This window comes from Teleopsis dalmanni, chromosome 1 (genome assembly GCF_002237135.1).
Source record: "Teleopsis dalmanni isolate 2A chromosome 1, ASM223713v2, whole genome shotgun sequence".
NCBI classification, from domain to species: Eukaryota; Metazoa; Arthropoda; class Insecta; order Diptera; family Diopsidae; genus Teleopsis; species Teleopsis dalmanni.
In genome coordinates this window covers 67,400,410-67,425,483 of record NC_051846.1, presented here as the reverse complement: position 1 = coordinate 67,425,483, position 25,074 = coordinate 67,400,410, and the positions used below count along the sequence as shown (strand labels likewise).

Below are 25,074 nucleotides of genomic sequence, written 5' to 3'. Positions count from 1 at the left end.
ATATCCAAATAAATTTTTCGATAAGTTTAACGAAGCTATATTTAACGCACACTATTATTAATATTCTCAAGTATATAAATGAAAGTAAACACTAAAGTATTTTTTTTGTTTTCATATATATATCCGAATAAATTTTTGAAGTTAATAAAGTTATTTTTTTATTCATGTTTGACTAAATTTTTCATGATTTCAAAAATATTAGTTAAAATAAACATTGAAAGTGTTTTCGAAAATCATTAAGCAACAACTTTTGCAATTTTGTTGCATTGTAAATATCGCATATGACAAAAAATTTAGAAATTTTCAAACAATACTTAACTTTTATTAAATTAATTAGAATAATAGATACCATAGAATATAATTGTATATAAATTATGCTTACACTAAAAACGTTTCTAGTTAAAACGTTTTTTTTTTCCAAATAAATTTTAATAAGTCCATAAATCATAATAAGACCGGACTACCATAAATAATTGATTTTATATATAGAGTTTAGACGAAATGTAGAGTGATTTGAAATTCTCATAGATAACTACAATACTAGACAACTTATTAGGTCATGTTGTTTGGATTTACTTAACGCGAAAGCTATATATACTATGTGAATAATATTCAAATAATTATAATAATCCATCAATTATTTATTGTATACACTATGCAATGTTTATTGGTAAATTAGAAAGCTGAGTCTTCCGTTAAAATTAGTTCTTAAAATACTTTGAGGAATTTTTAACTACTTTTATAAGAGAATTATGAAATATATTTCTTTATAGTATATTTAATTGGCAAATTTGAATTTAATATGAACTTACCATTAAAATTTGACTAAATTATTGCTGTCAATGTAATATGGCGTTTACACTGGCCGAAAATGGCTCATTTTGAATGAGCCATTTGAAAGTGTTTGCATTCACTGTAATTCATTTGTTTTTCAACTTGCCTGTTGATTTGATTTTTGGCCTATGCCAAAAAAATGTTGCATGAAGGTTAAATATATCTTCAAACTTTAAAATATATACTGAAAGCATATTTTTGGAACGCATTCGACCCTCGTTGGAATGCATTCATACAGAATGAGATCCAATGAATCTCATTCGCGCTTGAAATTTTGTATGCAAGAATGTATGCAAGCCATTTGAGTTCAGTGTGAATGCCGTATAAGTTAGATAATTGAAAGCACAACAAATATAGTAATCGACGATCGTTTGTATAACTTGGTTCTAACCTAAATAAACTTTAAAATAATTAAATATTACGTTAACATTACCACATTAAATGCATTACCTTAACATATCTATAGCAATTAGACATATTTTCCAATCAAAATCGATATGGAAATATATAAAGTAATAGGATAAAAAAATATTTATTTTTAATTGACTTTACAGAATCATACACCAAAGTTTCATTCAATGTCGGCCAAGCAAAAACATATAAGAACTCAAAAAAAAAAACATGCATAAATATTCAGTTAAATCTTACAAAAAAGTAATAAATAAACGGAGTAGATTTGTAGTAATATCACATTTTAAAATTAATTAAATACACCACAAATTGTGGGTAAAAATGATTAAAATCGCAATTTTATCCTTAAAACTATATATAGTATAAAGTTTATTTTCAAGTATTTTTTATGAAAAACAGTAACATTATTAATAATATTTATAGACCGTTTAAGTTACATATTTAACAGCAGTAATAACATAATTTTATTAAAACTTTAAATAAATGATATATATTATATAAATCTAATGTAAATACATTCAAAAGGAATTACCTAATGAAAAACTAATTTTCAGACATTTTCTTTAAGACAGTCTCAAAACGTCCATATTAAGCGGTTTAGTTAAAAATTTAGGACTTTCGATTATACTTACTCTTTTTAAAAATAATGCCTATAGCAACAACTTTACTTTTGTTCAAATATTTAACTACAAGAAAAGTCAAAGAAATGACGCAGTTACTAAACGTTCGCAGCGTAAACTTGGTGACTTGGGTTCCAGCACAGGTAACTGAAATTGTTGAAATTGTTTAGGATGATTTAATTTTCTTAACTTTATATCAATGCTGCATTAAATATAAATTAAGTCAGTAAAGTTAAAGACTTAAGCATGTATCAAGTAGTTTTTCGGACATAGGTGTCATATTAATTTATGAAAAACATATTTTAATACCTATAAAACTAGAAGATATATATAGAAGAATATAAAAAAAATAATATCAAATTTAATAAAAAATTAAACAAATATTTTAAAAATTTATTTAATTTTTAAAATAATATATATGCCTACAAATATTATGTTCATATATTTGTAATACCTTCTAGGACGGATACATTAATTTCCAACTGGGTAGTTAGAATAAATTTTGACATATATTTCCATTCTTAAAAAATATATGATGTTGTTTATTTTGCGAACAATGCAACAAACATCGTAAGCAAAGTTGTAAAAAAATATTAAAAGTAAGTCTATAATATATGTATTACTGCCTATTTGAAAAGCTGTATATTCCAATAGTTTTTAAAACATACTTATTGTACAAATAGAATATTTTAAATAAAAATCAAAACATTGGAGTTTTTTTAATTTCTTCGTTAAAAATATTAGCAAGTGTGCGTAAGAAAGATGGCAATACTGACATTTCGTCGATTGAATTGACGAAGAATGAAGCTGTAAAGACAAGGAATCAAATAATTTTCATTTTGCGACAGAATCGTGCGGATGCGTTTTGCGTGCCCAAAAAATTGTTAAAATTTGTAATATTTTTAAAGTGAATGTAATTTTTGCATAAATTGCCGTTATAAATAAATTATATTGACCTCTACATAATCAGTTACATTGTGCTGAAATATTTTATTAAGTGTTTTTTTTCGACAGTTTCACATTGTTTTGTTGCTGCTTCGACTGAAGGAAGTAACCGAAATAAAGCATATAACGGGAAAATAGAAAACGGGTAAGTGGTTTTTTTTTAAATTCTCCTATAAGAGAAATATATTTTCATATTGGAAATTTTAAACAATTTGTTTTCGCTTAAATAAATTATTTTATTCGTTTAAACGAAACGCATTTCAAGTCGATGTCCTTGACAAACAAATAAATTGTTTTGTGCACCTTATATAGATAGAAATGCAGTTGTTTTTATTGCTTTTAATTGCATTGTTGAAAAATCATTAAAATCTACAAAAATGACTTAATTATTTTAATTTCTTTGTAAAAAGAATTATAAAAAAAATAACAAAATTTTAGCAGAAATAAGCATTTTAGAAAACTAAAAAGAAAAAATGTTTGTGAGCATTGTCTGCAATATTTTAAACGATTTATTATAAATAATTTATGCATATAGGCTTCTTTTGAGATTTTATTATTATTATTGTTATTGTCATTATTATTATTAATATCTTTATTTATTTATCAATTATTGTTATTAGCTTTACAAAAGATTCTGACTGAGCATTAGCTTCAACCTTCTTGAGTGTTTGTTATTATTAAAAATTATTGTCGTGTTTACCAAGTTATTTTCGTTATTGTTTACTTTATATTTTTGATAAGTGATTAAACAAACATTAAATTTGTTTTGTTGTCACACACACAAATTTGAAATTAGAGCGTAGATCTTACATACACTCACACATCGCTAGGGAATGTAAAAGTGCAAGCAATCAAAAAGTTGACTTCAACATGTGACATTTATAAATTACAAAATTAATTCAAATAAAACATAATTTGGAAACTAACTAATATTAACGTTTGTATAGTTGTGTTTTGTTTGTAACATTTTAAGCGTAAATAACTACCGAAATGAGTTCCGCCGAAGAAAATAGTCAACCCACTACACCACAAGATGGGCCCGACGGACAAGATCAGGTAAATGTAAATTTTACTTTTCCATTTTTCGTTTATACTTTATTAATAATGCTAATCTATATTGTAGGAAAAAGCCCGCGAGTTGGAGAAAATCGAAGAGGAAAAGCTAAAATCCAAATATCCAACTGGCTTACGTGGACCTGGAGGTCATTCAGCATTTTTACAAAAACGTTTACAAAAAGGCGTAAGTAAGCTTAAATAATATTAAATAAATAGATCTAAATAGACCTTCTACATTAGCAAAAGTTCTTTGATTCTGGTGATTATCAAATGGCGAAGCAAAAAGGCGGTGGCGTTAAGCAAGTGTTTGCAAATAAAGTCCCTACTGGTGAAGCTATTCCTACTCCAGAAACAGTGCCTGCACGTAAGACTTCAATTATACAGCCTTGCAACAAATTCCCAACGACGAGTTAAGTTTTGTTGTTAATGCTCAAATACTAAGTTTGTTCCGCAAATTAAATTTTGCAAAAATAAAAGTATAAAATTAATTAGTTTTTGGTATACGTAAATTTAATTTCAACACACAACTGTTTTGTTTATTAATTTTACACACCCCTCTTACTTTTCAAATGTCATTAATCTCAAATTAAAATTTATCTTTTATTTTTGCTACCAATTTTAAAAAAATTACAAATTAAATTAAATAATTCAAAACAAGAAAAATTAAATTAATTATAGTTTTAAGTTTTTTTTTTTATTTTTTATTTTTTATTTTTTTTTTTTTCAATATAACAGAAAATTATAAAATTAATTCGAATGTGTGGTATACTTGCCGCAATTTTAATAAAATTACAGTATTCAAATATAATTCAGGAAAAAAAAAACAATGAAAGAAAAGAAACTATGTATAAAATAACATGTAGCAACGTATAAAAATTAAAATGTATTTTTGCAAATGAGCCATAATATGTAGCGTATATGCGTATTAACTAACATGTTTGGATGATTTTGTTTTTAAAGTGTTTAATAAAATTACTGTTTGTAGCAAAATCGCTGTAATTTAAATTGATAAAAAATTAATAAATATAAAACTAAGTTCGGTATATACGTTATATGTTTGATACAATTGTATTGGTAGAACCGATCCTGAGATACGTTATAAAAAAATCTTTTACTTTATATGTGAACATGTACTGATTTGCTAATAGTTGAAAAGTATTATGAAAAATACTCCAATCGAAATCAAAAGATTACTAACAAAAACACCTTTTACCCTGTTAAAGTGTCTAAAACCATGCACATACAATCTGTAATACGTTATTAGGAAGTGTTTTACTTGCAGTGCAAGCAAATACTGATTTGAAAATAATTCAAAAATTTTGTATTTAACACTGAAATTTAAGTAAGACTTAATATCCTGAAAAAATTTTCGTAAATGCAACTAAAAATACGTGGAAAAAATTAATAGGCATTTCAATAAGTTAATATGGTTGTTATATTAGCCAGCAAGGATCTATATAGCAGTTAACATGAAAAGAATTACGAAAACGTTTACATGGGATAGGATGTTGATAGATAATGGTAGTGTGAGGATAGAGAGGAACAATTGTTGTTACTCATATTAGAATTCCAAAAGCATAACGCAATTACAAGCCAAATACTAGGAGTGAGATGGGAAGGAGATGGAGAGTGGGGTATAGGTGGGGTATTGAAACTAATCTGTATTTAAAGAAAATTTAAATACCTCACCTGAAGAAAAGCAATAATTCGATAAAGCTTATTATATGCCAAGCGGAACAGGAAAATATAACATCATTTTAAAAATGAAAAATCCAAAAAATTGTTTTAAATACATTGTATAATCTTGGAGAGGTAAGTATTACGAAATTCGTATACACTTTATTTAAATAAATAGTAATGAACTCTATTATAAAATTTTGTATTAAGCATGGTTAAAGTTAAATTCGAAGAGTTTGGAAGAAGGATATAAATTATTATCAGGATAAACTGATACTGATGCTATAAGGACTATTATCAAAGTTTATTAAAAGGCAAGTAAAAATTTTTATTCAATGATTAACAGACACTAATATACCATCTATCTTTCAGAAAAAAAACAGCCGTTCCAATAGTATATACTGTATTTGATTTAGGTATAATACCTTGCAATATGAAGATTAGACACTGCTTACCCCTTCAATCAATCCCATAGAATTATCAAAAACAACCCACAGCAACGATAAAATAATTGCTGCTTGTGTTCATAAAACAGGGCGTGTTAAATAATTCATTTTGGTAAGTCTGTCTTTTAAAATAAAATAAATTCCTCAATAAAATATATAAGTTTTACTAATGTTTGAAATTCTATATTTCAAAAAACAAAACTGAATTCATTAATTTAGACTTTAAAAGCTTTGATTTAAATCTGAGTTTAAGTTGAGATGATGGGGTGTCGACTATCTATGCAGTGTTTATTCTTCTTTAAGTAACTACATCATGTTAATGCCGATGTTGCATACTGAAATGGAAATTTAATGCAGTTGATTTCCGGTTTCAATATCATTCTTTAATGCTTTATATTAACTTTAGAAAAAAATAATATATGATTTTTTGCAAAAGATTACATTAACATGACTTAAATATAAAATATTATCAATATCATTTACTAAAACAAAGAATTACTCGAGAAATTGTAAAAAAATTTCGGGATTACCGAAATAATAATCAAAATTTTGTGTAATAAGTTTAAAATATCACCCAGTACAAAAACAAGAAGCCTAATGCTTCACAATGGAGCTTAATAATTTACCCCATCCAGTTTTGCTATTTTGCCCACCCTGACCTTCCTCACCATTGTGTTTCCTTAAATAAGAACACTTTCTAAGTAATTTTATTGTTTGTTTTGGTTTTCTAATATTAAAAATTCGTTAAGAAAATTTTATGTTAGTTAACATTTTGGTTATCAGCCACACCGATTTTAATATTTGATAATTCGAATTGCGCCGCCAAAAAAGAAAAAAGTTTTGGCTTCGAATTCCGTCGGTAGTGTTTCGATTTGCGTCATTTTTTAATACATCATACAAAGGGGATTCCGATTTTATTTTTTGTAAGTCACATTTTTTAAAAGGGGATTTGCATGTATTAAGTTTTTAGTTAAAAGATGTCAGTTTACATTTGTGTGGTAAAGTGGTAATATAAATTTCTACTTAATATAGTATAAAAATGAGTCAATAGCACAAATTTACTTGGAACAAAAGTTAGGCATTTTAAAACGTTTTAAATTTCGAGGAAAGCCCGCTGACATTGGGAGAATTCTGGGTTTAGCTCCAACTACTGTAAGAACAAGTTGTTATCGTGATGCGGACAGGATAAAGGACTATGGAAAATCTGTCACACACTTGCAGGCCAAATAAGCTACAAAAACTAGAAGTGCATTAATTGTAGAAATGAAGTTCTTTTTATCCATTTGGTTAGAAAGTAGAAGTAATGTTCATTCAGAATAAGGTTCTGTCCATATTCAATGAGTTAAAAGGTAATTCTTAATCAACAAGTCAACCAAAATATTTGGTAGTGTATTGTATATTTGGTAAATAAAATTTTTGGTAATAAAATATGTGCAGAAATTTGATTCTATTTACGTCACATTTTGTCAATCCCAATTAAGGACACAATTCGGGGTATTAGTGTATAAGAAATATCCCTTTCATTTTCACAAAAAAAAATCTAATTTACTTTTTATACAACCTAATATATTGCTCGAACTAATTCGCTATATAAATTACAAAATTCTATGACGTTAACATTTAAAATACAGTTTCGCTTAACCAGCAGTTGATAATAGAATAGTGGATTCATTACTTTGTCTTATTCCGTTTTCTGCTGGGTGCATTGAGCGTTGACGTTTAAAATAATTTATTTCTCTGAAATGATTTTACTCTCAATGTGACTGTGTTGTAAAGTGCATAAGAATCAAAAAATTTTATTTTTCTTAAATATTATCAATTTATTATATTATTTTTTTTAAATATGTAAACAATTTAAACAATTTGAGAAAATAAAAATCTTCTCTAAATTGAAGACTGTCTGAAATTATATATGAAATTTATTAATATTACACCTAAAATAATTAATATTGAATTTTATATTATATTTAAAATGTTTTTGGTACTATGGCAACTCTATCAGAAATTATTAGTCATATTGCGCTAATGCACAGTCTGAGAAGTTAATATAAATAGAGTTGAAGTATTTCTAAACGTTTTGTTTTTTAAGACTAATTAATAATCTTTAATATAAAATAAGTTTTATTCAACAACTTGAAATTCAAAAGAACTTAATCAATTTATTAAAGATGCAGGTGAGTTAAAAACCATTAAGAAAACAAACTACAAAATCGCGTGCATTGAAATACAAGGCAATGCCCATATTTGGTAGTAAAACATAAATAAATAAAATATTAATAAATTATAATTCGACTCATCATGCTTCTTTAACTTAGGATGCCAATGAAGATACAGAGTGGAATGATGTACTGCGTGCCAAAGGTATATTGCCACCCAAGCAGAAAGAGGCAGAAATTACTGAGGATCAAATTCAAGCAATGCTAGATGAGACAATTGCAAATCGTACAAATCTACAGAACGAAAATGGACGTAGTAAGAAAATTGATGATATGAATCTTGATGAGTTGGATGAATTGGAAGATTCAGAGGACGAAGCTGTACTAGAACAGTACAGACAACGTCGCATTGCTGAAATGCGCGCATTTGCTGAGAAGGCCAAATTTGGTTCAGTGCGTGAAATTTCAGGACAAGACTATGTAAGTGAAGTGACGAAGGCCGGTGAAGGTATTTGGGTGGTGCTGCATTTGTATGCAAATGGTGTACCCTTATGTGCACTGATACATCACCATATGCAACAGTTGGCCATACGTTTTCCGCAAACGAAATTCCTGCGCTCCATAGCAACCACCTGTATACCAAATTTTCCTGAGAAGAATCTACCTACAATATTTGTTTACTTCGAGGGTGAAATGAAAAAACAGTTTATTGGTGCATTCGAATTGCGTGGTGAAAAATTAACTGCAGAAGAATTGGAATATATGCTGGGACAAGTAGGTGCAGTACCAACAGACATAAAAGAGGATCCAAAACAGCAAATAAAAGATAAATTACTTGCTGATCTTGAAAGTCAAAGTGTCGATTTTTACTAGTGCAGTTTTTTTTTACAAATATGCTATTTTATATATTAAATTTTTATTATAAATTATTTCTATTATTTATTTACTGCCAAAAAAAATAGACAATACAAATATCTCTTCATAATTTATTCTTTATCTTTTGAGAACATTTGACGAGCTATGTTTCGTCGCGGCATTCGATCTGCCAAGTAATTTTGGTTTGCTCCTGAATATGTTCGGATCAATTAAATTATATGGATGCTCGGCCACTTGTTGCACAATTTTAGTGCGACGTTGCTCGTGTTCTTCGAGTAGATGTGGTGCAAGTAAAAGAAATAATTGCTGTAAAATAAATAATTTATATTAAAAATATACGTACAAGTAATTATAAACACGTTAAATAATTACTTCTGCCCAAGTTGGTAAACCAAAACTGGAGAAGCACAGCTCCCAGTATGGTAATCCAATATGTGCTATTGACATTCGTAAGAATTCACTAAATGTGTCCGCTAAAAATTGCCATTTAGATGTAAAATTTTCGAGCAGATAAAATTTGGGATTATTTGTACCCGTTGATTCATAAACTAGGCACACCTTGGGGCGGAAAAGCAGTTGAAATTATAATAACTAATTATATATCATGTACAGTACTACCTTTGCTGTTTCATTTACACTTTTTAATTCAAACACTTTCGATTTCGATGACATTACGGGTGTAGGATTGCCCCATCTGTCCTTAACAGGGTTAGATTGCGTAGGTTGTGTGATACTTGATTCTGAACTAGACATGTTTGGTGATTGTTCAATATTATCTCGTAAAAGAGATATTTCGGCAAGGTATGGGAAGTAAATAATTCCCACTTTTCGCATATCAGTTGCTAAGAAAATAAATTAATAAATATTATAAAAGTAGTATAAAATGATGCTTTGAATATACTCGGTAGCTCTATCTCAGACACAGAGCTTGAAACATTTTTTAAAATCTTAACAATATCTTAAAAGAAATCTATATAGAAGTTTACCTCTATCTAATATCGCTATGGAGCAAAAAGTAGTTTAGCAATAGTAGTTTTTTACATAGTTATTAATGTTAACGTCAATGCTATTAAGCAGTAACATTAATTTTTATACTAACGTGAGTATTGATAACTCCATTGTAGAAGAAAACCATCCGTTGATAGATAGAATTTTTTCATATCCTCAGGTAGATACACACAGTGTCTCTGCTCCCAATTTTGTATATGTGGTTTTTCACATGGGGCACGATGCTCACAGCATACATTGCTTATTCGTGGTACATTTGCTGGTAAAATGATAAAATTTTAAAATTAATGTAACACTTATTACATTATATTATCTTATTGATATTACAAAGTGTATTTACAAGACCCAATGTTAAATTTTCATAAAAAATTTCTTCAGGTGTTTGTTTTTTTGACATTTTGAATTGCTCTTTTTATATAATTTTCGTAACAGCGAATTTTATGAACATTGTAAACAAAAAATAAAAATAATTGTTACCATGACATTTTATTCAAAGTAGGCTAGTTAGTTTTAATTGTTTTAGTTTTTTTTTTTTTGGAAAAAGTAACGTTTTTGCATCTGGCACTGCAATTTTCTGCTTTATTCAACATGAATTTTGTTCACCACACTTTGAGCGCTACATATTAAGTTGTTCTACACGTTTCTACATGTTTTTTAGTTAAGAAAACTAATTTATATTATTTATTTTATTTTTGTCTCAACTTTAATATATTTATTAATCCTACAATTTATAATCCTCATCTATCCAATTTATCATAATTGGACTACAATAAGAGCTGTCAATCAGTGATTGAATCTTAGTCGTACTGTGGGCGTTAACTGTAAGGACTAAGAGAATGGAATACTGATCTCTAGAATAGAGATAAAAGTAAAAAACGGCTTTTAGCAGGTTAATAAGTTATTTGTAGTAAAAATTTATTTTAAAGTATTTTAAAGTAGTATTGGTAATTTTTCTCGTTCTTATACAATTTTATTTAAAACTAACAATTTTCATTTATTATTCTTTGCTTGTAACTAATTGTATCTTTTATGTAGCTAGAGAGGCCGCACTCTTTCTCCGTTTAATGTATCTATTATTTCCTCTCTTTCATTCGCCATGTATCTATTAAATTTAGCTCTTTCATTCGCCATAATTTTTATCACTATATTTTTTCGCCACGAACGCCACACATATCTATTTTTGAGCAACATTGCTTCATCATGCGTATTAGCCAGTGATTGAATTTTTCGAAAAAACCTGTCTTCGTATTTGAGAGGAAACTTGCTAGAATTTTAGTGAGTCTATTGACACTCAGATTCATGACGTGATTTATATATATAAAATGTAGTTTTAGCGTCTCTATATAAAAAGTTGACAATCCTATTTCTAAATGTAGCATATAGTTGGGCGTTTTTTACTGTAACTTAAATATTCTTTTTATGAAGTACCTTTGAAGCATTTTTACTTCGTTTAATTCGTCTATTCCCTAAACTTCTGCTGCATAAAAGAGGACTGATCTTATAGCCGCTTGAAATATTTTTTTAACAGTTTGGAGATAATCTACTAACATCTAAAAAAAATGAAGCTGACACCTTCTTTCCTAATTTCTGGATACGAAGTTAAATCAGTGCTGAAAAGCTGGATTCATAAAGGTCCTGTCTTCATTTAGAAACATGTTCATATACTCTATAAAACGCTACAAAAAATCCAGTTTTTTTAAACGCTCTAGATGTTTCTGCTCAAACGATTTTAAAACTGAATACACTTAAAGTATTTTGAAATAAATATATTTAATGAAAAATTCATTTCCCATCAATTTTTTCATTTGAAAATAAATTTATTAAAATAATTTAATTTAGAAACAAATTTAAGTAAAAGGGAACAACATCATAAAATTTTGTATAATTATAATGTATAACACTTCTTTACAAATTAAATTTTGTGCTAAATAAATAATTCCATAATACATTTTTATTTACACCTACTTAAATTCTTTTAAAATACCCAAAAAAAAAGTTTATAACCTAATTTTAATTATTAATATAAATGTTGTTATTTATTAAATTTATCCTTAATACTCGTCATATCTTCATTTTCTTCCTCTTCATGTCAAGAAACTTCCCAAACAGTTGATTCTATTGAACGTCTAGGTCGTGATGCTACTTCAACGTGAGCATCAAGACCGTCACTTAGACGACTGAAACGCCTCGCCCAACTGCCACGCCCTCCAAAGCTACTTGCAGCACCAATGCCCGCAGTTGTACTGCTGTTGCGGCTATTTGCATCACGAAACAAACTTAATAAATCCTGATTGTCGCCCTGCGCACGTTTTATACCATGTTGATACTTAGCTTCCTTTGCCAACAATTGCTCACGTTGCATTTGCGTTTTAACTTCGGCGGGTATATCCGGTATAATGAACTGCATTATTCCAGTGATAACAAAAACTAGATGCTGATTAAAAAAATTATATATATTAAGAATGAAGCCTTTTCTTTACAAGAATATTATATAATTCTACACTATACATATATATATTTATATATATATATATGTATACATATATGCATATATATACATATATAAAGTATAACTTATTTATCACTTAAACGTATATAATGATTACCTCAAAAATAACAACAAATGCCAGACGAGCAGCAAATACATGCCAATAGTGTGGACTTAAGCCATATGGTTCGACATCATTTGGTCCATTTCTAGAGTATAAATTACAATAATCATTTTAATTATTTCATCAATTTTTATTGTTTCGCGTATTACCTGTATCCTCTATACTGACAGGTATCTGGATCTTTTTCTGTTTTAGTGCCCCACTCTTCTTTGTAGTCAGAAGTATTAAATACAGAGAGCGAATGCTCTATATAACCTACTAATGTGTTCGTATCTGAATATACAAATTTATAAACCATACGTGGTATAAAGTCGCTGGTATACGCAATGACAAATGCATTAGAAACCACAGCAGTGTAGGTGATTATGCGTAGGATGCCATACCAAGCACCAATATCTTCGACACGTTCTGCCAAAGGACGGCGTGCTTGAGTTACCATTTTATATGCATCCAACCGAATTTCAGCCACATTGTTAAGCAATGCAAATAAGGGGGCCAATGGAAAAGCAGCAACAAAAAGTGTCACAAATCCATATTGTAGAACTGTATAAAATAATTCAATACTAAAAAGGCTTGCTATAAAGAAAATACCATATATGTACTTACTCATTTCTAAATATTCATCGAATAATGCCAAACGACCTGGATCCTGCATATGATAATCTTGCTCCCAAGCCATATGCAAATGAGATACATCTTTCGTAGCTTGTTTGTGCTTACGTTGACGCCACCAATTATAAAATTTTGGAAACAAATATTCCATAAAATTATTCCAACACTGTTTACCAACCATTATAATGGCCAATTGTATACAAAGTTCAGATAAGCAGCCAGCTGGGTCGCATATATCATTTTTGACACGAAACAATTCACTTCGGCGTGCTTGATCATCGCCGGGATAATCAAAAAATCGTCCTTTGAAGAATGCGATATATATAAGGGAAGAATAAAAATTCATGAACTCAAAAAAGAATATTTTAAATGTATATGAATCTTCATATTCCGTATGTGTACGTGGATTCTCTAAGTTTGTTAATTTGATTGCCATTTTATGGTAAATCTATAAAAATTAATGATAATATTAAAAGTCTGAATTTTTAAATTGTTTAATATAAAATGTCCCAATTTAAATGGTAATACATTTTTATCACATCACGTTCTGCTATTTTGTGTACTATTTATTCTCTAAAAATTATAAATTTATATGACAAAAGTCTTCTTCCATTTTTTGTTCAAGGATTTAGTACCATTTAAATTGAGATAATATATAAAGTTGCCTTACCCTTGTTAGTATCATTATTACCACCAAGTTAATTAGAGCAGCTGTGATTGTCGTAAATAGCTTCGCATGTTCTTTAACAAAAAATCCACCCCCACCATAAATAACTGAGACTAGCGATATACGATATATAATTGTACCTAAAACCGCCGAGAGCACAACTGCTATCTGTTTGGCAGCAAAATAATATATACATATATATTGTATATAAAACATAGGCACATATGATGTATTGTATATGTCAGGGTTATCCAAAGCACGGACCGCGGTCTACATGTGGCCCATCGCTAATTGCTATGGGGCCCGCGTCGTGTTTTTAATCTACTACAATTACGTTAATTTTCTTTTGGTATACTGGTAAAACTACATTATTTTATTTTTATGGTATACCAAATAAATGAGTTTAAATTAATAAATTAATAAAACTAAATTTTACATTATAACGTATTTTCGTCCGCGATCACATCTGTTTTGGACAGCTCTGGTATATGTTATATATTAGTTAATTTAAAATTACCATAAAAAGTACTGCACTGCCAGTTATTACAAATCGCACTATTCGACTCCATGTGGACATATATGGTTCTCTTTCTCGAGTTACCGGATTCATACGAAATGTCGTAGCATTTGTTTCAAATTCTGGTCGATTTTCTTCATCTGATTCAATATTATGCAAGTCCCATTCCCATACAATAACTGATTGTTTACGCTTCCATAATTCCAAAAATGTTGTTGCTGTATATGTTGTATATAAAACAAAAATAATATATTATCTATAAAGAATAGATTTTTTTGAGAAAGACTATATTCATTTTTATTTTGTCTTAGTTATGACGTATTATGACGCCTTTCAAAATGTCGTCTATCGGAAAAAACATTTTTTACGAGTATCTTAAGCTTAGTACTAACATTCGTTTTGCATAAAACATTTAGATAAAAAAATTATTAAAATATAAAATATAAAAAAATATTAAAATTAGAAAAATTAGAAAATTTCTTTATAAACAATTTTATAGAAATTTTTCGTGCGAAATGGATGTTATGTATTACTAGGGTTTATACTGAAACAACCAGTTAATATTATAGTGGCCTGAAGAGACCTACTATTTAATTCATAGATGAAACACGATCTAAGTGCAAGGTAATAGGAGAAAAAGTTAGTTAAAAAGATACTATCATGTATAATTTATTATTATTAACAAAAAACATATATATGTGGCCAATAAATAATTAATTTGGAAATAAATAAATTAATTAATTATTAAATAATTAATTAATAATTTAATTATTTTAGTTTTAATTAAAACTAATTACTGTTAAGGTGCTTTTGTACTTCTAATTTAAAAAATTAATTAGACTTAAACCTTAAAATTAATTAGATTAATTTAAAGCTTTCCGCTACAAATGCTATAACATCTATTATTTTATTATTACAACTTTAAAATATTTAAAACTTAAACGATCGAACATTTTTTTCAATTGTTCTTACCCCAAAAGGACATAAATATTGCAAAAAACACAGTCGATGGATTGTCGGAGAGATACGTTAGACGTGAAAACAAACAAGAATCATATAAATGCTGATAACTGCAAGCTTTGTCACATAGAGGGCATAAGGTGATATTTCCTGTTCCATATTCATTACAAATTTCTTTGCTTGGCGTATTATCCTCTGAATTCATTGATGCTAAACCGTATATAAAACACAGAGTACCAACAACTGCTGGATAAACTAGCATTTCTGTGTAGAAGCCCAGCCAACAAAAGTACAGAGCAATTTTGTCCCCAAAGTACTTTCTCACCAAACAGAGTGGCTGCTTTTTGTACCACTGAGAAGGATGAGCCCAAGTTAAGTACAAGCTACGTCTATCAAATTCTACTCCACTTGAATGTGGACGATCATATCGACCTTCGTGTAGAGGAAAACAACCTGAATATGTGGAATCATTTAGCAGACGACGTATGCCCAAACGATCGCTGTCATCGAACGGTGTACGTAAAAGCACCTGCATGACCATAAGAGAACGTTGTGCACTTGTATACGCTGTGGCACGATCTTTTACAATGAATCTGATAAAAGAGTTCACATTATTATAATATATTATTTTGATTGAAATTATACTTACTGTTCTTCTGGATTGCCATTCGCTGTTGCAGCCTTAAAAGTAGTCTCACCTTCCAATAATGTTTGATCCAACTGTATTTTACGCGTGACACGTTTCCAAACATTTTTCCAATATTGAAGATTACGTGCGACAACATTTTCCTCATCCTTGGCACAATAAATATTTCATTATACAAATTTACTTACCCAAGGTAAATACAAAACTGCTTACCCAAGGCGATTTTACAGATATTGTAATAAATCGCTTAACTGGTAATTTGAGATTCATCACTTCCGCTAAACGCGTTTCTAAACGCCATGGTACATGAATTTTAAGAAAATAAGTTTTCTCATTGAAAGATTGCGTTTTATCCTCCAATTCTACTTCCAGGCCTTCTTTTATTAGATTTTCCATAAATGCTCGTCTATGATCTCGTTTTCGTGATTCAACTTCAGTCATAACACCAAAATCTTCTTCCTCCCAAGCAAGTACCATATCGATTTTCCGACGGCCATCTCTAAACATAAGTGATTCTGGATCAAGACCCTAGATATTGAAAAAAAATATATATGTATTATAGTTGCTATTTTCATATTTTAATTTAATTTACGTCACGATCTTGTTTACTAATACGTCGTTGCTCTGCTTCGTCCGCTGTGCTATTGCATTTGCTTGTTTTACGACTACCGTAGTAGCTGCCATTTATACTGCCATCTATTGACGAGCTTTTAGAACTTCTTGAGCGATCTGTTTTTGGCATAAGTTGCTTGTAACCGAATTGATCCGGCAGTACATTTGAGTGTGAAGATTCAATCAATTCAGATTCAACAACAGCTTCGCTATCATGTTCACCGGCACTGTTTACTAATGGTGTAGTCAAGTGCAAACCTAACTCACGTCGCATTGCTGTACCTGGTATATCTTCAATATTTAGTACTTTAGGGCCAAAAGGCTGTGTCGGACTGGGTTCTGCTGAATCAGTCTCAAGATGTGTTGGCAGCGGTATAGCAATTCCTGTTGACTTATGATAACCACTTATTGAAGTGTTTAACCACTTCTCTGTGTACGTAGCTGACTTAGTTTGATTTGGAGCAAAAAGTTCATAATCACTGACATTTTGTGGCTGAGGCGTCGGTGATTTGTTGTCTTGCTGATTATAACTATTGCTTTGACGTTCTGCCATTAAAAAGTTGTACAGATTATCGGAGGATTTCGTTAAGGTATGATTTGTTTTTGATACGGCACTTAAAAAATGATTATCCTTTAAAAAACAAAAACTTATCTATAAGTATAATTATAATATACTTTAAAACACAAACATACTTCGCCGCTATATAAACGCCCTGCTATAATACCACTATCTTCACTCAATCTTCTTGCGCGCACTTTGTTAAAGATATTTGTACGTATTAGTCGTTCACTTTTTGCTGGACTGGATGATATTTCTCGTTTAGAGTGTTTTTCCGTATGGGGACGTGGGCTCCGTAATGCGGGTACGGAGAGAAATCCTAATCATTTTCGAAAGTTTAAATATTATTATAAGTATTATTGATTATTGTTAAATTAAAAAATCACAATTACTTGGAAATTGCTGCAGTACACTTGAGTGGCGTTCACTACTACCAATTAAGTCTTCTCGTGAATTTGATTCCGTAGTGGGTGACGCACTCTCATCATCCACGCTATCAACACGCATTTGAAAATGGGTCACCTCATATAAGTCACTGCACTTTTTTTCAAAATTTTCGTTGTTGTTGCTGTTGTCGATGTTATTCATATTGCGTGCTTTGTTAAACCAATTTTGAAATTATTTAAAATGATTTCATCTCCTCCTTTTTGTAAATACATGTGCTACTTATATCAAACCACCTTTAAAAATACAAATGGTAAAGTTTAATACCGAATTAGATATGTTCATTAATAATTTCAGTTAACAATTATTCTATTAAAATTACAATTAAAACTCCCACATACAAAGGAAGTACATCCTTTTTTATCGCAGCTTATTTTTGGAACTATTATTAACTAATTGCATGATAAAATTTTCGTAGGTTTTTAATGCATCTGTAAGGTTCCCACGCTTCCTTTCCATGCTTCCTTTCATTATTTGTTCTACATGTGCTTCAAGTGTAAGTAAAACAAATTAGTTCCTATTATTATCCGGTTTAATAAAATTAAGACTTTCTTAATTAATAAATAATTAATTAATAATAATTAATTAATTAATAATAACTAATTAATTAATAATAATTAAGCTAAGACTTTCCATTAATTTGTGTTTATTATGATTTCAATAGTCTCTAATGATAATGTAAATTGGGCTTTGGAAAGTTACAATTCTTGATAGAAGTAAACAAATCTTGAAGGTTTTGATACTTATTTGAAGTTAAAGATTTTTTTTAAAAACGTGCTACAGTGGATGTTCAAATTGTAGAGTCAAATTGTTTCACGTGTACTACTATCTGACATATAACAACTAATAAATACTACTTTAAGGAAATCAAACATTTGGTGCTGTTATATCGGCGATTGATAATTAGAGACCTCGCTTATTCTATAAGCATTTTATTAGCACAAGTACATTTTGAAAGATCTTGGGACCATGAAAAGAATCAAATTTTCTTTGGTGCCAAAAACGGTTAATGCTTTTTGATTAATAGGATACTCGTATGATGAAATACATTATATGTGTCTTGAACCTATGCATACGACCTGGGAGATCGTGTCAAAATAATTTGAAAATCAAGGACAAATTAATACTTTTCTTTGTTTATGTGAAGCTGTTTGTAAAAAGACGCGAATTAATTCATTTTGCAATGCATTGGTGCTTGGAGAACATTTCTACAAAAATTTAACTCATTCGTTCCAAAATTATTGTATTGGTCTGATATAGCACCGTGTGACATCTAGTTTTGTCCTTAGCTCAACAAACCGTTCAGAGTACACATTTTCGATACGATTGTGGAGATAAAAACCGAATCGATGCACGCTTCGAGATTATTCCGAGAATCGATTTTAACAATTGTTTTAAGAATATAAATAATAATGTATTGCATCGAGGGGGAAGTACTTTGAAAATAATAAAATAGAATCAGAAAAAATTAGTATTTTATATTTATTTTGATTAAAGTAATGACTGAATTTTCGTGGCTTAAATTGCACTCTAAAAATTAAATTACGCAGCGAGTGTGTAAGGCCTTCCTCAGAATTTGTGTTGCAGTGCTTTTTAAAGGCCTTTTCTACACAGCGAGTGTGTAAGGCCTCCGATATTGGCTCATCCAGAACAAAAAAGAAATAGTTAAAAATGCAAGTGTGTAAGTACTACTTACTGCAGAAAAAGGCCTTTAAAAAGGCCTTTTTACTCCTTATTTCTGCTACTGGGTATATCTTTGCGATTAGTAACCACATTCTTTGTGAATGTAGGGCTTCGATGACAAGAACTACTATGGTTGCAGCTGTTTTAACTACGTATCCAGAAGCTTTGTTTTTTCTATTAATTTTTATACTTTTCATTTAAATTTAATTCTAACATATTCTGTTTTGTTTGTTCTATACTTTGTTCTATACTATTCATTATTCAATTTTAAACGGTATTCTATTTCATGTTCTATTTTATTCTATTCTGTTCTGTTCTACTTTAATCTATTCAATTGTTTTTTATTTTTTATATTCTAATTTATATTTTATTCCACATTCTATTTTATATTATATTCCATATTATACTTTATATTCTATTCTGCATTCTATTCTGCATTCTATTCTGTATACAATTCTCTATTATATTCCATATTCCATGTTATATTGTATTCTATATTCTATTATGTATTATATTCTACTCATTATTCTATTCTATTCTATATTATATTCTATATTCTACCTATTTTTTATACTATTCTATATTTTATTTTATATTATATTTTATATTTTATTCTTTATTGTATTCCATATTCTTTTCTATTTTATATACTATTCTATTTTATACTATTCTACATTATATTCTATTTTCTATTCTATTCTATATTCTATTTTATTTTATTCTAAGAATGTAAATCGTTTTGTATTCTTTTTACTTTTTTTATATTCTCTGTGACGAAAACTGAACATTTGTAAATAATCGACCACACTTCCGATTGTATTGAATAAAAATATTTAAGATTCTGCCCAATATTACAAGTTAGGTTAAATTAAGAGTTGATATTTTACACATGTTATCAATATAAATTTATTTCGTCCTTTTTCACACTGTGAAAATAATCTCAATAATCTAAATTTATATGTAATACTCGCATATTACAAGTATGTGAATTCAGAGCACTGCCTTCAACTATTAAGTATACCCTATCTAATAAAACCCATAATTGCACAGGTCTATCAATTGGCCAATTTAGTGGTATATTTAAAAAGTAATTGACCTTTAACCTTTGAAGTGTACTACTTTCAATTTATAATAAATAGTTTTTCTCATAAATGAAGTTACTCGCATTAATTTTTTTAATACAAAAATGTACTTTTATTTGAATTAATAATATCATTTTAGGGTTAAAAGCTACTATGTACGAGTATATTTATTCACGAATACATTAGACCATATTGCCTGTTCAGTAGTTTACATATAAAATTTATTTACTATAATATTTTTTGTTTCATTTTGTTTATACAGCCATCGGAAAGTCAGTTCCATGTATGGTAGACATACAATATATATAAATTTGTAAAATTTTTGTCATTAGTGCTTGAAGTGAAGCCACAAGTTGTTTCATTTTTTTCATAGACAAAGCAAATACCCCATGTTTATTAACGCAATGTTCATGTATTATGTATATTAAGTGTAGAGAGAACTTGTAATCAACTATTTATTTAGTAGCAATTCATTAAAGTGGAAATTTTTATAATTTAATACATATACTATACAGTTCAGTGCATTTGCATAAATCATTAAAATTGTTCATGACATTTATGACTAGATTGTAATCTAGATTGAGATTTTTACTCAAAAATTATTATAGTTAACAAAGCATATTTAAAAAAAATTCTAATTAACCAATTTTTGAAATACATTTAATTGGAAAGAGATATGTTGCAGTCTTGTTCAAAAACATCTAAGCCCGTTGCTAAGGATTCAACAGAGTTTCACATAGATCACTATTTATCTTATAGGCCTAATAATATGAAATTAATATCTTTAAGAATGGTTTTATTATTTTTCAAAATTTTCTTATTTATGGTCTTCACATTTTTGTATTCGTTCGAGATAGGATTTTATCCATTCAGCTTCAACAAGTCACTTGTTTGCACCAATGACCGTTGGTTTTCCACATATCTTCAAATACTTCTAGTAAACTAGTGGTAATGTGTCATTTGACATTTATTGTTTCACATTTCTTTAATAGTATTAATGTCATAAATAGTTTTTCTCGAAAAGACAAGCAACCAAATATTGCGAAGGGCTTGGAGCACTTCAATTTGTTTAGTTTTACGATTCGTCGCCCTCCAAAACTCTTATACACATTTTTTGAAGCATTGTCCTTCCATTTGATTAGCATCAATCGTAATATAAAAATATAGAGATTAAATCTATCCCGTCGAATTCAGATAATTTAATAGGTCTCTCGTCTTCACCGATGAACAGTTTGATAGACTGTCAAACAAATATCTTCCTAAAAACCTATATTTTCTGAAAGGCAGAGCCGGGCATTCACAGAGAAAATGTATTATGGTTTATTTTTCCTGTGGGTTTCCACAACTTTACTGTAAGGATTATAAGGAATACTCAGTTTCTATACACCAATAACCATAAAGAACTGCTGTAACCCTTGCAATGTTCACGCGGTCTCTTTTGATGAGTTCCGAGGATCTAATTTTATTATACGTGTGTCATGTTAACCTGAAAGTTGCACATGACTTAAATGTTTTCAATTTGTTATTGACAAATTGAAGAAAGTAGAGAAAAGTACTTCTCTAGGGAAATATATACCGCCAGGGACACATCCAGGGAAACACCGGAGCGGGCTAAACTGTCAGCTTTTTCGTTCCATTCGATGTTCCTATGTTCAGGAATCCAGTTGAGGGTGATGTCAGCCAACCGATTTAGCTCGTCGATTGCCTAGCTACAAATAATTTTACTATTTTCAATTGTGTTCTGAAGGAATCAAGGGATTTGATTACTGCTTGGCTGTCAATAAAGATGACCACACTACATCTGTCCTTAATGTGATTTAACTTGATAATTGCTTGGAATTATAATTTTAAAATATACGATTGGTATCATATAACATACTTTATAAATGATTCTAAATCCAGTTTGATTTCATTACAAATTGTGGACTGACATTGTGGACTGACTTTTACAGTTAAAACTTCCATAATCTTAGAGCTCTGTTGATGACACAGCACTGAACAAACATCCATAGCAGTAGGAGTTGAAATATTTCGTTCAAGTATTCTTAAACCGGCATTTCTTTCGGCTCTAGAAGTTAGACATTCAAAGTTAACCATTTAATAAATGAGGCATAAGTAATTATGGCCATGATGTTTTTCGTGTATATTACATAGACTACGCATAGTAGCGTATAATTCCCATCGTATTTCAAAGGTTTTTTTACAGAAGTAATAACGACTTAGCGGTTTCTTAGTTCTATTCTCAATATTTATTCTTTACTTTAGTTTGAAACAGTTAAGTTTAAAAAAGTTATATATATAAATTTATAAATAAAAAAATTATATATATTTAAATAAAAAAATTATAAATATATAAATAAAAAACTTTGTCAGTATAAATATATATCACTTGTTTAAGTATTTTATTAACTATTTGTAAAATTTTTAATGAAAACTTTTACATAATTTTTAGTTTAATTGATAGGTAATAAATTTTAGATGTGATTATATTATAAAATTATAATTTCAGTGACACCAATTCCGACAAATGAAACAATAATGCATGCCACACTAATTTAATACCGATGCAATCATGTCCTTGTGCGCTTACCTGAACAATGTCGATTAAAATTTCTACTTTGGTAGTTCTATTTTCATAAATACTCCAATACTCTCCATATAAGTTTATACGGTTTATATATAAAAATGTTCGTTTTTCTGTTAAGTAATGACATTTAAATTACCATGATACCTATCTTACAAAATATTGAAATATATTGTAATATAGAGGCAGATATTCAGATTGGCAGATTGGATCACAATGGTTCGTTTAATTTTTTAAAAGGATTTACATTTTCATTTGAAAATTTGTTTACGATAATGAATTGATTCATTAAAAATGTATAAGCAATTAGACTTATTATATTAATATTTCTAAATTTTATTGCACGTGTAAAATTTTGCTTACTTAACTTTTACAAAAAGTAAAAGTAAATTTTACTTTTAGTTTAATTTCCTTAAAAACATGTCCAGAGTAATATATCTTGGTATTTCCTTGATAATAATTATTTCAAATAATATCTAAAAATATATTATTTATTTGTTGTTGTGCAGTTTATTTGCAATCGTATGACTGTGGAGTTAACATATGTACTATAAAAAATCTACATAAAAACTTACTACTGCAGAGGAGTAGGAGTAAATGTCAATCCTAAGATAAAATTCCGGTTGTCTTCACTAAGAAAAGGAAAAGAATGGTTGTTAATTACCCATTTTTGAATAGAGAAGAAATTGACGTAGAATTTTCATGTAGCCAACGTTATCCAAAAAGACAGAGTAGCATAACGGACCAGCAGAAACATTATTGGTAATCACTGGAGCCTAAATCCTAAACTCTGGATGTACACCTCTATTGCTGAGCCAATTGTTACATATGGATTATCCAGTCAAGAAAGTTCAGTTTTTCAGGCCGAAGTACACGCAATTGAAATATAATGGAAAACCCACCACGAAGAAAAACATATATATTTTCTCTGACAGCAAATCAGCAGGCCTAGCACTTCGGTCAATTCGAGTAACTTCAAAACTAGTGTGCGAATACCTTCAACTTCTCAGAGATCTTGCTGAAAGGAAAAGGGTCCACTTAATATGAATACCACTATACAGGGGATTACGAGGAAATAAGAAAGTAGATGAACTAGCCAGAAAAGGGGCGGTCAAAACCATTCTGCGGTCCTTCATAGAGTTTTTTCAAACTTAAAACTAATGAATAACTGAAAAAAGCAGCTCAAACTGATTTGGATAATAAAATTGCCTGCAGACAAGCTAAATAATTCATACCGAATTGATCAAAAGTCAGAACTTGTCTCAGGAATTCTCAGATATCGAATCTAGTTATTACAAGGGATGATAGCTGCAGACTTTTTCACGAAGAAAAGGAAACAGCAGAACACATTTCGTGTCACTGTGATAGTCTTGCCTGACTCAAACTTCGATACTTATAAACTGCCTACCCACTTATAACGAAAATAAGCAACATCTCTCTAAGGGACATAAAGGCTATTTAACTGCTACGCGCTTATAGAACTAATGTGGGTTTGACATAGTACTCAACCCTTTTAAAAACTATCTATCTATCTACTACCGCAAAAGTTTTATAATATTTACTATATTAACACTAATATTACTAGCATATAATATACGAGTATATACTACTACATTAGAATACTAATATTTTATATATTGTCGTGATTCAATTCTTTCAACCCCGATAAAAGAAATCGAAAAACTTTCTATGATTTACAGTATTTAAACTTTTCTCCAACTTTTTGTTTTTTTTGATATTTACATCTTCTTTCATGTAGTTAAGCAAAACGGATAATTTTAATATCCTTTTTAATCTCTTTTATTAATGTTCGAAAACACTCCTTTTCTCTCACTCTCACGTATTTAAGTAATTTTCAAAGTTCTTATCAAACGCTATCAATATTGCTTAGTCCTGAAACAATACATTTGAAAGATGGAATTAAGTTGACATAATTCCGCTAACTACATTGGTATGTGATAGACAACGCGACTATGGGCCTACCGGAAATATGTTAGAGTCCATTTTTCGTGTTCAAAACAATAAATCTTAAGTGATATTCTACGTGGATTGATAATTACCTGACTT

The 25,074-nt window shown here is 29.1% G+C and overlaps 4 protein-coding genes across 7 annotated transcripts; 2 read left to right on the top strand and 2 right to left on the bottom strand.

Annotated features, from left to right (window-relative positions):
* Positions 1-2,377: 2,377 nt before the first annotated feature.
* Positions 2,378-4,357, top strand: LOC119672296 (alpha-endosulfine). Of its 4 annotated transcripts, none has more exons than XM_038083313.1 (5): positions 2,378-2,464; positions 2,880-2,955; positions 3,758-3,866; positions 3,934-4,050; positions 4,107-4,357. In XM_038083313.1, the coding sequence occupies exons 3-5, from the start codon at positions 3,801-3,803 to the stop codon at positions 4,278-4,280; spliced, it is 357 nt and encodes a 118-aa protein (XP_037939241.1). In that variant the 5' UTR covers positions 2,378-2,464; positions 2,880-2,955; positions 3,758-3,800; the 3' UTR covers positions 4,281-4,357. The 4 variants fall into 4 exon arrangements, with proteins under 4 accessions (XP_037939241.1, XP_037939243.1, XP_037939242.1 ...); XM_038083315.1 differs by lacking the exon at positions 2,378-2,464 and adding an exon at positions 2,622-2,758; XM_038083314.1 differs by lacking the exon at positions 2,378-2,464 and adding an exon at positions 2,622-2,778.
* Positions 4,358-8,044: 3,687 nt separating this feature from the next.
* Positions 8,045-9,074, top strand: LOC119665200 (viral IAP-associated factor homolog). Its single transcript, XM_038074515.1, has 2 exons — positions 8,045-8,163; positions 8,305-9,074. Exons 1-2 carry the CDS (start codon positions 8,158-8,160, stop codon positions 9,016-9,018), a joined length of 720 nt encoding a protein of 239 aa, XP_037930443.1. The 5' UTR covers positions 8,045-8,157; the 3' UTR covers positions 9,019-9,074.
* On the bottom strand, positions 9,065-10,454 carry LOC119665114 (tubulin polyglutamylase complex subunit 2). Its single transcript, XM_038074452.1, has 5 exons — positions 10,357-10,454; positions 10,121-10,288; positions 9,640-9,863; positions 9,394-9,579; positions 9,065-9,327 (listed from the first exon to the last, which is right to left on the bottom strand). The coding sequence occupies exons 1-5, from the start codon at positions 10,424-10,426 to the stop codon at positions 9,139-9,141; spliced, it is 837 nt and encodes a 278-aa protein (XP_037930380.1). The 5' UTR covers positions 10,427-10,454; the 3' UTR covers positions 9,065-9,138.
* Positions 10,455-12,054: 1,600 nt separating this feature from the next.
* Positions 12,055-17,802, bottom strand: LOC119683534 (anoctamin-5). The gene is made up of 12 exons (XM_038097246.1): positions 17,607-17,802; positions 17,349-17,533; positions 16,636-17,286; positions 16,257-16,571; positions 16,047-16,192; positions 15,410-15,990; positions 14,438-14,655; positions 13,924-14,088; positions 13,248-13,701; positions 12,791-13,184; positions 12,636-12,726; positions 12,055-12,463 (listed from the first exon to the last, which is right to left on the bottom strand). Exons 1-12 carry the CDS (start codon positions 17,800-17,802, stop codon positions 12,119-12,121), a joined length of 3,741 nt encoding a protein of 1,246 aa, XP_037953174.1. The 3' UTR covers positions 12,055-12,118.
* Positions 17,803-25,074: the final 7,272 nt, after the last annotated feature.

Bases quoted from the DNA above. Each gene is read 5' to 3' on its own strand.
- LOC119672296 (XM_038083313.1), top strand. From the start codon at position 3,801: ATGAGTTCCGCCGAAGAAAATAGTCAACCCACTACACCACAAGATGGG. The intron at 3,867-3,933 runs GTAAATGTAAAT...TCTATATTGTAG, and splicing joins GGCCCGACGGACAAGATCAG to GAAAAAGCCCGCGAGTTGGA. The intron at 4,051-4,106 runs GTAAGTAAGCTT...CTTCTACATTAG, and splicing joins AAAAACGTTTACAAAAAGGC to CAAAAGTTCTTTGATTCTGG.
- LOC119665114 (XM_038074452.1), bottom strand. From the start codon at position 10,426: ATGTCAAAAAAACAAACACCTGAAGAAATTTTTTATGAAAATTTAACA. The intron at 10,289-10,356 runs GTAATATCAATA...TCATTTTACCAG, and splicing joins GGGTCTTGTAAATACACTTT to CAAATGTACCACGAATAAGC. The intron at 9,580-9,639 runs GTAGTACTGTAC...TTCCGCCCCAAG, and splicing joins GTGTAAATGAAACAGCAAAG to GTGTGCCTAGTTTATGAATC.
- LOC119683534 (XM_038097246.1), bottom strand. From the start codon at position 17,802: ATGAATAACATCGACAACAGCAACAACAACGAAAATTTTGAAAAAAAG. The intron at 15,991-16,046 runs GTAAGTATAATT...CTCTTTTATCAG, and splicing joins AATGGCAATCCAGAAGAACA to ATTCATTGTAAAAGATCGTG. The intron at 13,185-13,247 runs GTAAGTACATAT...TATTTTATACAG, and splicing joins CGATGAATATTTAGAAATGA to TTCTACAATATGGATTTGTG.